This window comes from Plecotus auritus, assembly GCF_963455305.1.
Source record: "Plecotus auritus genome assembly, chromosome: 7".
Lineage (NCBI taxonomy): Eukaryota > Metazoa > Chordata > Mammalia > Chiroptera > Vespertilionidae > Plecotus > Plecotus auritus.
In genome coordinates this window covers 135,500,345-135,515,504 of record NC_137774.1, presented here as the reverse complement: position 1 = coordinate 135,515,504, position 15,160 = coordinate 135,500,345, and the positions used below count along the sequence as shown (strand labels likewise).

Here is a 15,160-nt window from a genome sequence, read left to right as displayed (position 1 = left end):
CTGTTTGTTTCTTGGACTCAAGGATCTAGTTCTTGCCAAAGGTTTGGGAAGTTCTCATCTACTATGTGCTTGAATAGACTCTCCGTTCCATGCTCCCTCTCCTCCTCCTCCAGAATCCCTATCCTATCTAATAAAAGAGTAATATGCAAATTGACCATACCTCCGCTACACCACAAGCCACACCCACCAGCCAATCAGGAGCAAATATGCAAATAAACCCAACCAAGATGGCTACAGAGAGCAGAAGGGAGGCTTGGATTTCCCTGGCAATGGAGGAAGCCAAGCTTTCCTGGCGGGCCCAGGCCTCCACTCCAGGCTACAAAGTTTCAGTTATAGAAGATAAATAAATCCCAACAGAAATGGCGACAGCCACGGAGCTGGAGAGAGCAGGAGGCTAGGGTTGCCCCCGGCGATGGAGGAAGCCAAGCTTCTGCAGCCCTGGCCTGCCTTGGCCTCCACTTAAGGCTACAAAGTTTCAATTATAGAAGATAAATAAATCCCATATACCAGGGCCTCTGCTTGGGTTGCCGGGGGGCGTGGCTGGCCTGCAAACCACTATAGGCCCCTCGCCCAGGCTGCCTCACGCCCCAAGGGAACCCCCACCCTGATCCAGGACACCCTTCAGGGCAAACCAACTGGCCCCCACCCGTGCACCAGGCCTCTATCCTATCTAATAAAAGAGTAATATGCAGATTGACCATCACTCCAACACACAAGATGGCTGCCCCCATGTGGTCAAAGATCCTGCCCCAATGTGGACACAAGATGGCCGACACAAGATGGCCAGCCCAGGAGGGCAGTTGATAGGGACCAGGCCTGCAAGGGAGGGCAGTTGTGGGCGATCAGGCCAGCAGGGGAGGGCAGTTGGGAGGGACCAAGCCTGCAAAGGAGGGCAGTTGGGGGCAATCAAGCCTGCAGGGGAGGGCAGTTAGGGGTGACCAGGCTGGCAGAGGAGGGAAGTTGGGGGTGACTGGGCCTGCAGGGAAGGGCAGTTGGGGGGGACCCAGGCCTGCAGGGGAGAGCAGTTGGGGGGCACCAGGCCTGCAGGGGAGGGCGGTTAGGAGTGACCAGGCTGGCAGGGGAGGGCAGTTAGGCATCAATCAGGCTGGCAGGGGAGTGGTTAGGGGGTGATAAGGCTGACAGGCAGAAGCAGTTAGGGGCAATCAGGAAGGCAGGCAGGTGAGCAGTTGGGAGCCAGCAGTCCTGGATTGTGAGAGGGATGTCCCTCGGACATCCTTCGAGGGTTCCCAGATTGGAGAGGGTGCAGGCTGGGCTGAGGGACACCCCCCCCCCATGCAGGAATTTTGTGCACCGGGCCTCTAGTAATTCTAATATTGCTTTTTCTGATGGAGTCAGATAACTCTCAGAGAGCTCTTTCATTTTTTCTTTATGCTCAGGTCTCTCTCTTCTTCCCTCTGCATCATTTCAGATTCCTATCTTCAATATCACTCATTCTTTCTTCCATCTGGTTGACTCTGTTTTCTTTGCTCAGCAGTTCACTTTTAATCTCCTTAATTGCATGCTTCATTTCCAGGATTTCTGATCGTTTCTTTTTTAAAGTTTCAATCTCTTTGGTACTCATTTTGTTCATTGATCTGTTTTCTAAGTGTATTGAATTACTTGTCTGTATTATCTTGCATCTTGTTGAGTATTTTCAGAACTACAATCTTGAAATCTCTGTCATTTTTATCACATATGTGCCAGCTTGCTTTCTGGAGAATTTTCATTTTCTTTCTGTTCATCCATGTTACTGTGGTTATTCATGTTATTTGCTGTCCTCCTTTGTTTATGCATTTATTTCTGAAGAGGTCTTTCTACTCATTTCCAGTAGATGGTGCTGAATCACAAGATTTTTTACCTCTGTGATCTTCCAGTCTTTAATCTTTGGAGCTTCTGTAAGATAATACAGCCATGCTGCTTTGGAGTGGCATTTCTTTTGCCCTCACCATAATGGCATCCCACCCCAAGCACCCCTCCTGGGGATCAGTCACAGAGGGAACAGCTATTCTACTGAAACAGCTCTTGGTTTACAAATAATATGCTACTGGACCCAACTTCAAGGGCAACGGGAGATGAGTTTTGGGAGTCCAAGTGGAGGCAGGGCTCTGTGGTTTCGTTTCTTTCTCTGAAACACCACCACCTGGATCAACAGTGGAGAGTTGCATGGCAGAACCCTGTGCTCTGTCAAGCATCTGCTGACTTAGACACTGTTCTCTCCCTTGCCACTTGCCCTGCTGGGCTGCCCACCCCTGCAGCTCTCTGTTCCTCCTGGCCAAAGGAAGTGCCTGTGACAGCCGGCTTTCTCCCCTCTTCCAGCTAAGGCATGACTCCCAGCTGCAGGGCTGCAGCCCATCTGCACTTTGCTCCCTTCTCATCTCCCCCTTTATTTCCAATTGCCCACCTTTAGATGTTTCAATGCACAGGTCTCTCAGGCACGCATCTGTGTGGAGCAGGGATTTCTTCGTTGAATTATAGTTGGTTAACTTGTTGAAATTTCAGGGGGAGAGGACAAGGGGCTCTCTTATGCCATCATTTCTGTGACATCACTCTTCCCCATTCATTGTTTAAAAGCAATTGTTTGAGAAGTTAATTTTTGAGAATGTTGACATTTCTGCTAGGTCACAGATCACTTTTTTATTTTAATGGCCTGGAAGAAATGTGATTTTTACGTGGCAGCAAAAATGATTTTAAAAATCCATTTTGTGACTATTGTCTTGTGTGTACACAGGTAATGGCTGGAAGGCTTCATGTCTAATTAAGTTTTAAATTTCTTAGAGCATCTGCCTTATGTTTATATCACTAGAAGTCATTTTCCTGGCAGAATCTTCTGCCTAGAAGTTTATATTAACTTCTTCCTGGCTTTTTCCTCTCCAAAGGAAAAGGTGTCTATAATAATTCATTGCAATTCTGGCCTACTAGAGAAGAATTATAGTTATGTCATATAATTTGACTTTTCCCCAGTCAGTACTTACGAGATTTCTTTGGAAGATGGCAGTTGCTAGAAATATAGACCAAATAAAGGTGCCTCTTCTATGATTTCTTTTCCTAATAGTTTAGAACCGGGGGGAAAACACTTCTGTGCCTGCTTCCTCATAGGTGGCCTGTGTATCATTATGCCAGCAAGTTTTCTAAAAGTTTTTTTTTTTTTTGCAAAAGTGCTTATTTTGAGGAATATTTTCAAATGTGTTGTCCAACATTTTTTGTCACATATTTTTCAGCACTTAGTATGATCACTTATCACTATGGTTAGTTAGTACTGTTGTAGTGACCTGCTAAGCCAGCCACCATTGGTTAATGTCATTATCATATCCACGCATCATTGTGCTAATGTCCTAGTATGCTCCTGGGGTGTCTTGTAAAAGCTTAAATTGATGTCCTGAAGTGGACACCTGGGCATTACTGTTAAGCAGCTTGTGAAGAGATGGTGTACTAAGTTCCTTTCTGGTGTTGTCAGTGTTCGACAGAAGCCATATAGAACTGCACTATGGTTGGCAGTGTGTTTGCCATCATTTTAACAATGGCTTGAACAGTTTGGTAAACAGAGACCAAAGAGCAGCTTCTTGCTTATCATTGCCAGTGGTCTGCTAATGTTGGTGTCATATGTTCTAGGACCGTTTTTCTCAGTTATTCAGTTACTGATCATGGGAGTTTCTGTTACCGTTACTTATCCTGGGGCAGATGCCTGTTGAGCCTGTCATTCACCAGATCTGACCTTACGTAGGATCTTTTAAGGCCGTATTTACTTGATAAACAGCATTCCCTGGAAGAATCTCCTTTACTTTTCTCAGCTCTAAACTTAATTTCTGGCTGCTTCTTGGTATGGCATGCAGAAGTCTCAACTGTATCTGAATTGTTTTTAATCAAACCTTTTCCTATGATGGTTGAGAATGCAGTCAGTTACTCACATGAGGCTGATATTCTGCTCTGTTGGGCAAGACACACTCAGAGGCTGGGCAGCAGAGCCCTTTAGTATGTACAGGGGACTTGCCCTTGCTGCGTAATTAGAAGCAATGCTGGGAATGAACATTTATGTCTTCAGCCTTTATATTCTGGTTACAGATAATAACAGTATTTATTGCTGGTATAAAGCGTTGTTGTCTGATAAAAAATTAAACAGGTCAGAAGTTCTGATTATAGATCATGAGCCAGGCAGGTACCCAGGCACTGCCTTCCTCTTACCCCAGCCTGTGGGCCTAACTTTGTGACCTACAAACTTAGCTCTTGGCCCTGCAAATGTGTCTCTGTCCCTGTCTTTTGGATTAGGACTAACTGCTCATCATGACCCCCTCGCTTCCTGTTTGTATCTGCCTGCCCCTTACCTTTCTACTTTACTTCTGACCCCAGGCTCCTTGCCTGCCACTCATTGTACCCTTTGTCAGTTCAGCTGGGTGACCTGAGTCCTGATTCCAGTGAATGTTAGCACAGCAGCCTCAGAGGAAATCCTCAGTCTTTGCCTGCTGGTGGGTGCTTCTCGGCATCTGGAAGGGTTCAGGAATATGGAGAAGGCGCCACGGTGTAAATTAATAAAGAGATTAGAAATATAATAAATTTGTAATCCATGCGGGAGCCAGAGGAGGGCTTAGCTTCAGTAACCAAGTTCTCTGAATCTCTGGACCCTTCGCTCTTTATTAACACAAATTGTCCTAAGGCAAGGCAGGTGAACATATCAAAGGTTAAGGTTTGGTATACAGAGGCAATGTTAGTTTTGGGGGAACTGCCTTCGGCTGTTCAAGTGTTTGGCCAGCAGGAGGCAATAACATGTAGATTAAAATGCCCTCAGCTGTCTGGCAGCAAGCAATCATTTATGTAAATTCAGGTTTGGGGAAATGCTTTTGGCCATCCCAGTAGGCAGTAATATGTATCTTCAGCCCTGCTGAAGCCTCAAGGTTCCATCAACCTTTTGATGAAACTTCTTGCATTTATGACATGCTGGAATTAGCTTCCGGCATTTGCCTAATGTAGAGACCTCAGGGATGGGTGGCCTCATTCTTTTTTTTAAAAAAATGCTTTTTTATTTTCTGATTTAAAATATGCTCATTGGGGAAATATTAGAAAATTTAAAAAGAATATTAAAGGAAAAGCCAAAGTACCCATTGTTTCAACACCAATTGAAAACTGCTATGTGTGATGGGGTATCTTTGGACTTAAAATGTGTATATGGCGTGTTTTCCTTTTGTGGCTTCATTTGGACTGTTTTAAAGTCTGTGCAGTGAAAAGGAGCCAGTTCAAGAAGTGAGAGCCTTGCTAAGGAGTTAATACTATGGATTTTTAACTGTCTGGAGGCTATTTATACCTGCAGAAGAACACATTTGCATGTTGTTTATTTATCAGTATGTCAATAAACTATTAAATGTTGAAACACTAGTTGTAAAATTTAATTCCTTTAAACAATTAAATTTAGTAGACCTGATATTTTTGAACACTTCAAATACCTGAAAGTACAGGTGAACTGCCCAGATACGTTATTACAGACTCACCACACTTCAACCTGTTCTAAAAGATCCACTCTACAACTTTCACTCACTTCATACACTAATTTTGACTCATCCGAGGACTATAACATTTGGATACCTACCAAGAGTTGACATGCTCTTACAGGCACCAGACACAAAGAATACCCCTATGAACTTGCCCAGGTTACAGAGCATGGTGCCAGTTTTGAGTTCCCAGGTGAGTCAGACCCTGGCTACAGTCATCGGGCTGAACTTGTGAAATCAATCAGACCTTTTTTTCTTTACTTTTCAGTATATGGCTTCCAGGTAGCTTCTTATTTCTAATCTGGTCCCTGCACCCACCCCCTGCCTCCCAGAAATGATTTACTTGCATGCCTTGTTTGGCCGGTGTTACACAACCCATTGTCCTGTCATAAGGATGCATTGGCCTGACCTGTTAACGTTATTCAAAGCTTGTGTATGCCTTTGGAATATTTTCTCGAAATTAGGGGGGCTTTCTAGAGGTTTCTCCCTGAGGAGGTGAGGGGTTGACTCTACCTGATGCAGTTTGGGTCATTTGGCTGATCTCAGGTCATATTTCTGGGTCCTTTCTCTGCTTGACCATCAGTGCCGAACCCTCTTCGCACCTGGCTGTTGTCACCACCTGTGCTCCTCAGTCCTTATTTGGGACACGTCCATGGTTTTCTAGGCCTATGTGGCTTAGCGTTCCTGGTACTTATTCTTTTTGTAGCATATATGTAGTGTATACAGTATAGAAACAAGTATATATGTATACTCTGTAGACAGAAAAAAAGCACCCATATTTTAATAACACTTTCCAACTTGTTAAAATCTATATAAGTGATCTTGTGTGTCTTATGTTATCTACTACAACTTACTTCTTGTATACGTTATACCGTTCTCTTTTGATTGGTTTTGAACTGGCCTTTCATAGACTTCACCAAGTTGCATGTTTTCTTTTCTGATGGACCAGCCTGGTCCAGTCTGGTCACCCTTGGTCCTTGGAGCACTGACCCTGACATTCCTTGCAATATCCTTGCTTTGTGCTCACAACAGGCTGTTCCTGTCCTTTCCTGATTATTCCCGCTTTATGACATGGAATCAACTACCCTCCAAGGAATCCTTTGCAAGTCGGGTATCCAAAATGATTTTTCTGGTTTGATAGATTAAGGTTCTGGATTCTGCTCTTTTTATTGCATGAAGTTTATTTAACCATTAAGAGTCTACTCCACTGACGACAACAAGCTGAAGATGTGTGTCTCCCCTCTGTGTAAGGACACTGCTCCTGCTGCAGACTCGGGAGCTGCTGTCCCCGCAGTCGTGTTTTCAAATGCAGCGACGATGCCCAAATGGCACATTCGGGACTTGCGCATCTGAAAATGGCTGTGGCAGACCCACTTCTGGTTGGCCAGTTCCTAAATACCTGACTGCTCTGTGAAGAAGGGCTCCTCTACCCGCTCTCACAACGCCAAGTGGCTGCCTTGATTAGCAGGTTGCCTTTGAACTCATTCCTCAGGCAAATGTTATTGCATAACTTCCCTGCCTTATACCCCCTTCCCTTAATGAAGACTCTTTCCTAATAATAAACTGATGGTTACCATTTGCCAGATTGATTGTATCTCTGGCAGGGAACATATTTGCATGTATCAATAAGCTTCCTAAAGATAGTTCCTTAACCCAAAGGAGAGACAGGAACCCTGTGCTCTCAGGAGGGATATCTACAGGCCACAGTGTTTGGGTGAGGAGGGCAGGTGCACCTTCCACATCTTTCAAGTCACTTCTTGTTCATACTTCTCTTCACGCTTTGAACCCTCTCCTCCCATTCTATTTCGCATTAGTACGGTGGCTAGCTGTCTGTCCTGCTAAACGCCAAGCTTGGTGAGGCTGTGACCATGTCTCTGCCCAACACAGCACATACACCACTGACTCCCCCTGAAACCTCTGCATCTGTATCTTTAATTTTCCAGTTGGTTTAGCTGATTTCCCAATGATGAGACTGCCTCAGGATTTCTTCGATTTTTTTTTTTTTTTACTGAACATTGGATTTTGACATGATACTGGCAGTGATGTATGTGACTAAGATGGGAAAATAATTTGGTTCAGTAGATAAAGCCATTTCAAACATGGAGTCAGTGAGGGGAAATAGTCAAAGGTTCTTAGTGTTGAGAGTGGGGGAGACCACTGTGGTGGGTTATTTAAGGTGTATAGGAAGGACATTTATTTAACAGGGGATAATAGTAATAATAAAGGCAAAGGCTAATGCTTACTGAGCTTTTAATTACATGCCTGGCCTTGTTCAAGGTGCTTTACAGGTGTAATCTCACTTAATCCTTCTCACATACCTATGAGGTACATACTGTTATTAATCCCATTTTATAACCCAGACAAGTGAAGCACAGAGAGGCTACCCATGGTCACACAGCTAGTAACTGGCAGAGTCGAGACTGCAAACCAGGCTGTGACACCAGAACCTGCACTGTTGCTGACTCAGCCAGTCATTGGTTTCAGAAGGGAATCAGTGTTTCCTACTGCAAAGAAAATAAAAACAGCAGTGGCATCAGACTGGAACTTCAGCAAGGGCCTCTGAACTGTTATATTTAGGACTAGAGGTCTGGTACACGATATCCATGCACTAGTGGGGGGTCCCTCAGCCCGGCCTGTGTCCTCTCACAGTCCGGGAACACTCTGGGGACCCCTTTGTGCTGCCACAGAGGTGGGAGAAGCTCCCACCACCTCTACTGCGCTCGCCAGCCGTGACCCAGCTTCTGGCTGAGCGGTGCTCCCCCTGTGGGAGCGCATTGACCATCAGGGGGCAGTTCTTGTGTTGAGCGTCTGCCCCCTGGTGGTAAGTGCATGTCATAGCGACCAGTCATTCTGCTGTTCAGTCAATTTGCATATTAGGATTTTATTATACTAGGGGCCCGGTGCACAAAATTCGTACATGGCCGGGGGACGGTCCCCTCAGCCCAGCCTGCACCCTCTCCAATCCAGGACATCCCTCTCACAATCCAGGACCACTGGCTCCTAACTGCTCACCTGCCTGACTGCCTGATCACCCCTAACTGCCCCCCCACACACTGGCCTGGTCACCCCTTACTGCCTCCCCTGCCATCCTGGTTGCCCCCAACTGTCCCTCTCCCCCCCCCACCACCAGCCTGGTAGCCCCTCACTGCCCCCCTCTGCCAGCCTGGTCACCCCTCACTGCCCCTCCCTGCTGGCCTGCTCGCCCCCAACTGCCCTCCCCCCCCCCCGCAACCACCAGCCTGTTGCCCAAGCAGCCTGCTGTTCGGTCATTTGGTCATCCCTCACTAACCCCCCTGCTGGCCTGGTCGCCCCACGCAGCCTGTTCAGTCGGCCATTCGGTTGTCTCGGTTGCGATGGTCACTTAGGCTTTTATATATCTAGATAGGATAGTTTTTAATGAAGATTCACTTGTGGAACTTAGAACTGGGAGGACCTTGGGAGGTTATTTTAGTCCAGATCCTTCACTTCCTAAATGAGGGGTGAAAGCTTGGGCTCTGTGATTTGCTGAGAGTCGCACATCTAGATATTGCCAGTCTTGGGGCCAGGATCCCGGGCTTCTGATCCCAGTCCTGTGCTCTTTCAAGTCAGCCATGAGGCTTTCATTTACAAACATCTCACATATTATAGCATAAAATGAAGTGCACATGACGTGATCCAGAAAAGCTGAAATAAATTCAGCTCTTGCCTTTTAAGTTTGCATTTCATTATTATAAACCTTTTAATGTATACATTGAAGTACTAGAAAAAAACCCTAATAGAACTTTTAAAAAAGCTTTCCTGCTTCCTGGATTTAAACTGATATTATTTGTACCAAAAGGAGCACATGGGCCAGTGAGGCTTAGTTACCTTGGGAGCACTCCTCTGTTGCTACCTCACTCAGCACACAAGTGCACTGTACCTTGTCGTAGGACAGGAGGACCGCTATTTCATACCAAGTGTTTTCTTATATGTGGGAAGGGATGCTAACATTAATGCCACAGCTTGCTTTGGAATGCTCTCAACCTTTTGTGTTGGCTGTTAGGCACTAAAGGTACTTAATAAGTTCAGGGTTGAAGAGCTACAAGAAATTGATGCTTTTATATTGGATGGTTTGCGTGTGCGTGTGCGTGTGCGTGTGCGTGTGTGTGTGTGTGTGTGTGTGTGTGTGTTTAAGATTAAGACTCTGAATTTCCTATATGCTTCAGGTAATGAATGGCTCATTTGAATGTGAATGCTTGGGAAGGGGCCAGCTGCTGTTGCTGATTCTTTTCGGCCTGGGAACAGTGGCTAAGTACAAGTTTCCTAGTAAACTTTGCCCCTTTGAGTAATCTGCTTGAAAACACCTCCCATACAGAGATTTGGTATAAAACCTCCACACTGTGAAAAGCAATCTTTTTAAAGAATATTTTAAAGCTCAACATTAGAGACAGTGTTGAAAACTGAAGCCAAATAAAATACATGCATTAACATTTTTAATAAATTTCTTTGGTGAAAGTATGTATATGCAAATGAGATTTCTACCTAATCCATACTAGTTTAAGAAAATCTGATTTTAAACAAATTTAAAAGCAAAGATTCTTCCATCTGAAAGTGGTAATTTCTCAGCACCACCTAGTGGTAATTTTTAATTAAACCAGAATATTTGCTGATTGCGAGATTTATATTAGTATTACAGTATTCAATGGAGAAGTAGAAAGTATAACTGGAAATAGTCCTAATACCTTTATTACCACAGGAGAAAATGAACAATTTTGTTTAGTAAATTGTTTAGTTCATTTTACCAACCTATGTTTTGTGGGAGTCTAAATACCTCATGGTAGAGAAAAATATTTTTTATATGTAGTAGATATTCCATAGCTAGTATTAAATGAATGTCTGGTTAAACAAAGGAGATAATGTGAAAACAGTCATGTCAAGATCATTGAACATAGTTTTATTATTCCCTTTCCAAACTGATATGAAATTACTAAAGTGGTAATTAAAAAAGTAATAATTTGCCATTAGAAAGATTGCCATCCACTTAACTCCCTATGAAAGCAAACAGATAGGATTGGATTAATGGAGAAGCAAAGAATGAGAAGACCACAGCCCCCAGAAACCACTGAGGACCCAGCAGAGCTAGCAGCTGGCGTGGGGCTTGCTCCGAGCAGAGACAACAGGAAAAGGAGAGCCTCAAAGTCAGCACAATTGAGCTTAGACCAAAGCAGCAAGTGTAGATGCGGATGGCAGAGTCACATACCCGTACCCAAGAGAGCTGGTGATGCCAGGAAGGCACAGGGATCCTCAGTCTAAGAAGGCAAGATACTGGGCACCCTCCTGGCGTCAGCCCCATGATCTCCCTAAGGGTGGCTTTTGTTGTGAGGACCTGTGATCAGCAGTGACAAAATAGCAAATCTGAAAGTCCAAGATGAGCCCAAATCAGGAAATGCCAAACATTTGAGGGAAACCAACACTACGAAAGAGGCATTAGATTCAGTGAACAGAATCAACACCCAAGGAACAAATGAAAATATTAAAATACATGCAATAACCCTGGCTGGAGTGGCTCAGTTGGTTGCCAGTTCGATTCCCAGTCAGGGCATATACCTGGGTTGTGGGTTTGATCCCTGGTTGGGACATGTACAGAGGGCAACCAATAGATGTTTCTCTCTCACATTGATGTTTCTATCTCTCTCTCTCCCCTGTCCTCTCTCTAAGCATATCCTCAGGTGTGGATAAAAAATAAGTAAATGAATAAATAAATGGTTAAAAATAATAAAATAAAATATGTGCTATTAGTGATTAGTTTATACATTTGATTAATATTGAACACTAATATACAACAAAACCAAAGGTAAAGCTAAGAAAGGAAAAGTGGACAGATGAAATGAGAAAAAAATTAATAGGATGTATAGTTATCTAAATTTTTGGTACATATTATGAAAATAAAAGCATGCATCTAAAATTCTAGATGATCTCAACATTACATAGGTGGGGGAGTAGAACTGGAAATATATTAAAGGATAATAGATATTTATTAGCTTAGTCTTTTGTACGGGAACATAAGTTTAACATCTGTTAAAACTTTGGCAGAATGTTAATGTAAGTAATACAATATATAACACATTATTTGAGGCCCTGGCTGGGTAGCTCAGTTGGTTAGAGTGTCATGCTGATAGGCCAAGGTTGTGGGTTCAATCTTGGGTCAGAGCACATACAAGAATCAACCAATGGATGTATGAATGGGTGGAACCAACAAATCTATGTTTTTCTCTCTGTGTTTGTCTCTCTCTCTCAGATCAATATATTTTTTCAATAACACATTACAGTAGGTCCTTGGGTTACATTGGAGATCCATTCCTACGGTGCGACGTAACACGATTTTCGCTGTATGTCAGAACCCACCTACATAAGCACCTACGTCACTCACATGGGGTACATACACAGCAGTAATGAAGTGAAACAGTAAAAAAAATTTAAAAGAAACAATTCCTGACATTGTAGTAAATAAATAATAAAAAACATAAAGCACATGTGTACATACATCAAAATGGTGGAACTTTTTTTTTTTTATAAATAAATGGGAGATGGTGAAGTAACCACGAAACAACATATGTTGAGTCAGACGTAACCTGAGGACTGTCTGTACTTGAAATAAGTTGTGTTAAAAGACATTTTATAAATGTCTCCTACTTAAATTTTACTGTCACATTTTCAACATTTTTCCCATTGAATAATTTTTATAGTTTTATTTGTAGATGAGTTCAGGTGTATTTTGAAATCCTATAAAATAAAAGGCTAATATGCAAATAGACCAAACGGCAGAATGACCAGTCGCTATGATGCACACTGACCACCAGGGGGCAGATGCTCAATGCAGGAGCTGCCCCCTGGTGGTCAGTGCATGCCCATGGGGAGTGCCGCTCAGCCAGAAGCTGGGCTCACGGCTAGCGAGTGCAGTGGCAGTGGTGGGAGCCTCTCCTGCCTCTGCGGCAGCACTAAGGATGTCCGACTGCTGCGGGGAGCGGGCCTAAGCCGGCAGTTGGACATCCCCCGAGGGCTCCCAGACTGTGAGAGGGCACAGGTTAGGCTGAGGGACCCCCTCCCCCGAGTGCTTGAATTTCGTGTACTGAGCCTCTAGTGTAGTTGTAAAAAGGGAAGAGGAAGAATCAGGTACTGTGAAAGAAATTGTAGTGATACAATAATGCATGTTTTATTGTTTATGGATCTATTTTCATAAGGTCTGTATGACTTGATTTTATTTTCTTAGAATTCTTTTGCAGCTTTACCATACCTACCTGTTTAAGCCTGTTGATTTTCTTTTTATTTCCTGTTACTAGAAAGGAACAAATGAAGAGGTTGACCAAGAGGTTGACCTTTCATTTGTTCCACATGATATGAATTCCCTTTTAACTGGAATATTTTCCCCATGTAATAATGAGTTGAGAAGTTCATAAAATATTATGGTTTTGAAACTTGCAGCATACCAGTTTTAATTATAGTGACTTGTTTAGCATCAACCTTGGGTAGTAAAGTCTTTAGAGGCTGTGCAAATAGCTTCATATCCCTGATAATCTCTAAAGATCTAGAATTTAAACTAAGGAATATATCCTGTCTTTCTAACTTTGAATTATGAATACATAATGCCTATTTTACATTGAAGAATGTTCAGAGTCTAATATGTTTTTCTTCTGTGGATAAGATACGAATATTATGTTGGAATTTAATATTCACATTACCATATGGTTAAAATGTCACTTGTTCTTTGTATTTTGGTTGTGGTTTTGAAGGAAAAGTGGGGAAACCAGAGGAAAGTAAATACCCCAAAAACAATCCTAAAAATTCATTAATTGGTATTTCCTGAAGAAATGAACATGGCCAATACATATATGCATGAAAAAATGTTTACACTCGCAACTAATAAAAGGAAATGGAGACTTAAATAACGGTTTATTACTTGTGTTTCTTATTCTGCCTATACGTGGATGATAGTCAGTTGACCCTATGGAAGTGCCATGTACTACAGAAGACCAGTCTTTGGGATTTAAACTGGGGTTCTGGTTCCAGTCCTACCTGGGACTTTGTGACCTCGGGGCTCAGTTTCCTCATCTATAAAAATGAGTGGATTAAATGAGATAATCTCTTAGGTCTTTCTCAACTGAAAAAGCCTTTCAGACTTAGCAATGTCTAACTCTAAGATTTATAATAATAAAGTTTCTGATAATTTTGTTTTCTCTTTCAGTTTATACCTGTTCAAACTAGGAATAGCACCGCAGATCCAGGATTTGTTGGGCAAAGTGGACTTCACAGGTACTACTGTGTGTCTTCATAATTTTTCCCCATGTCTAAGGAAATGGACCCATACTTTTTTTTTTTCCATTGTGACAGTATTGACTTCCTTTTCTCCTCTATGTGGGGCAAGGGGAGAAGCATTGTTTTGTACTCAACCAGGTTCCTTTTCCCCACATTTGGGAAATGAGAAGCTAGGGCTGGCTTTATCCTAAGGTTCTTATGTAGAAACAGCCCCACTTTCTTGATAAAGACATTTCTTCCTTTTTTTTAAAATGCACTTTTTATTTAATCAGAAGAATAAGCTCCACATATCTAGGAAGGGGTCCCTGGGATGAAAGCATTTCTTGATAGGAATATACTCGTTCCTGCCTCCATCTCTGTGGCTCACTCTAATTTGTTGTTCTTCTTTTTCAGAGGAGGAAATCAGTAATATGAGAAAGGAACTCGAGAAATATGGAATACAGATGCCATCTTTCAGCAAAATAGGGGGCATTCTGGCTAACGAACTGTCTGTGGATGAAGCTGCACGTAAGACTTCAAAATCTGGACCTGCCATTGACATCAGACTGACCTATACTTCGTTGGTTTTGGTTACAAGAAACAGAATTTTTAGACGATACTTTAAACCCCTCTGAAAGCTTTTATTATTTGTATTGTAGATGGTTAATTTAGCATATCAGAATATAGGTAATAAATTGATTTGGGACTTTAAACAGCCACTTGTGCAATGTGGGTAAAGAGGTTCTGGAGATGTCTTCATTCTTCAAAATATTTACTTTCTTTATCCTTAGATTTTAGTGGTAGGGTGCAATGCTGCATTGTCCCTTAGAGTTGCAAGTTACGTTGCAGGCATCTCTTGGAATCAACCTGCTACTATAAAAGTGTCCATGTCGCCCTTCGAACCCCCAGGTGGTTGTCATAGCACTTGGTTCACTTTAGTCGTTCAGTGCAGGTTGGATAAATGAATGGGGATTAGGTAACAGATGCTGAGGCAGGACCGGAGACTGATGGGCAGGTGGAGAGGTTTTCAGAGGGATGCTCTGTGATGTGTCTGAGGCCTCTTTTTTGGTATGTTTACTGGGAGCCAAAGAAGAAAGAAAACCAACTGAAGTGTATGCAGTGTCAGTACAACTGTCCGTGTTATCTTTTGCTGGTAAAAAATCTTTATTTTTCCTCTTCTCAGTGCATGCTGCTGTTATAGCCATTAACGAAGCCATTGAAAAAGGAATAGCAGAGCAGACCATTATAACACTAAGAAACCCAAATGCAGTTTTAACTCTAGTGGATGAGAACCTTGCACAAGAATATCAGAAGGAACTCTGGGCAGCCAAAAAGGGAAAAGAAGAAAATGCAAAACTGAAGGTATTTAATTAGATTCTCAGTAATAAATATGGTTATGAGTAGCTAGTTTGAAAAAAGGGGATTTTTTTTTT

General features: G+C 42.8%; 1 protein-coding gene across 2 annotated transcripts in view; it reads left to right on the top strand.

The window, feature by feature from the left end:
- The window catches only part of IQGAP2 (IQ motif containing GTPase activating protein 2), a 285,446-nt gene that overhangs the window by 162,342 nt on the left and 107,944 nt on the right, over nucleotides 1-15,160 (top strand). For both annotated transcript variants that reach the window (XM_080680284.1, XM_080680285.1), the window contains exons 6-8: nucleotides 13,678-13,745; nucleotides 14,142-14,255; nucleotides 14,911-15,089. In XM_080680284.1, the coding sequence (XP_080536410.1) occupies nucleotides 13,678-13,745; nucleotides 14,142-14,255; nucleotides 14,911-15,089 (361 nt within the window). The remainder of the gene's footprint in view (nucleotides 1-13,677; nucleotides 13,746-14,141; nucleotides 14,256-14,910; nucleotides 15,090-15,160) is intronic.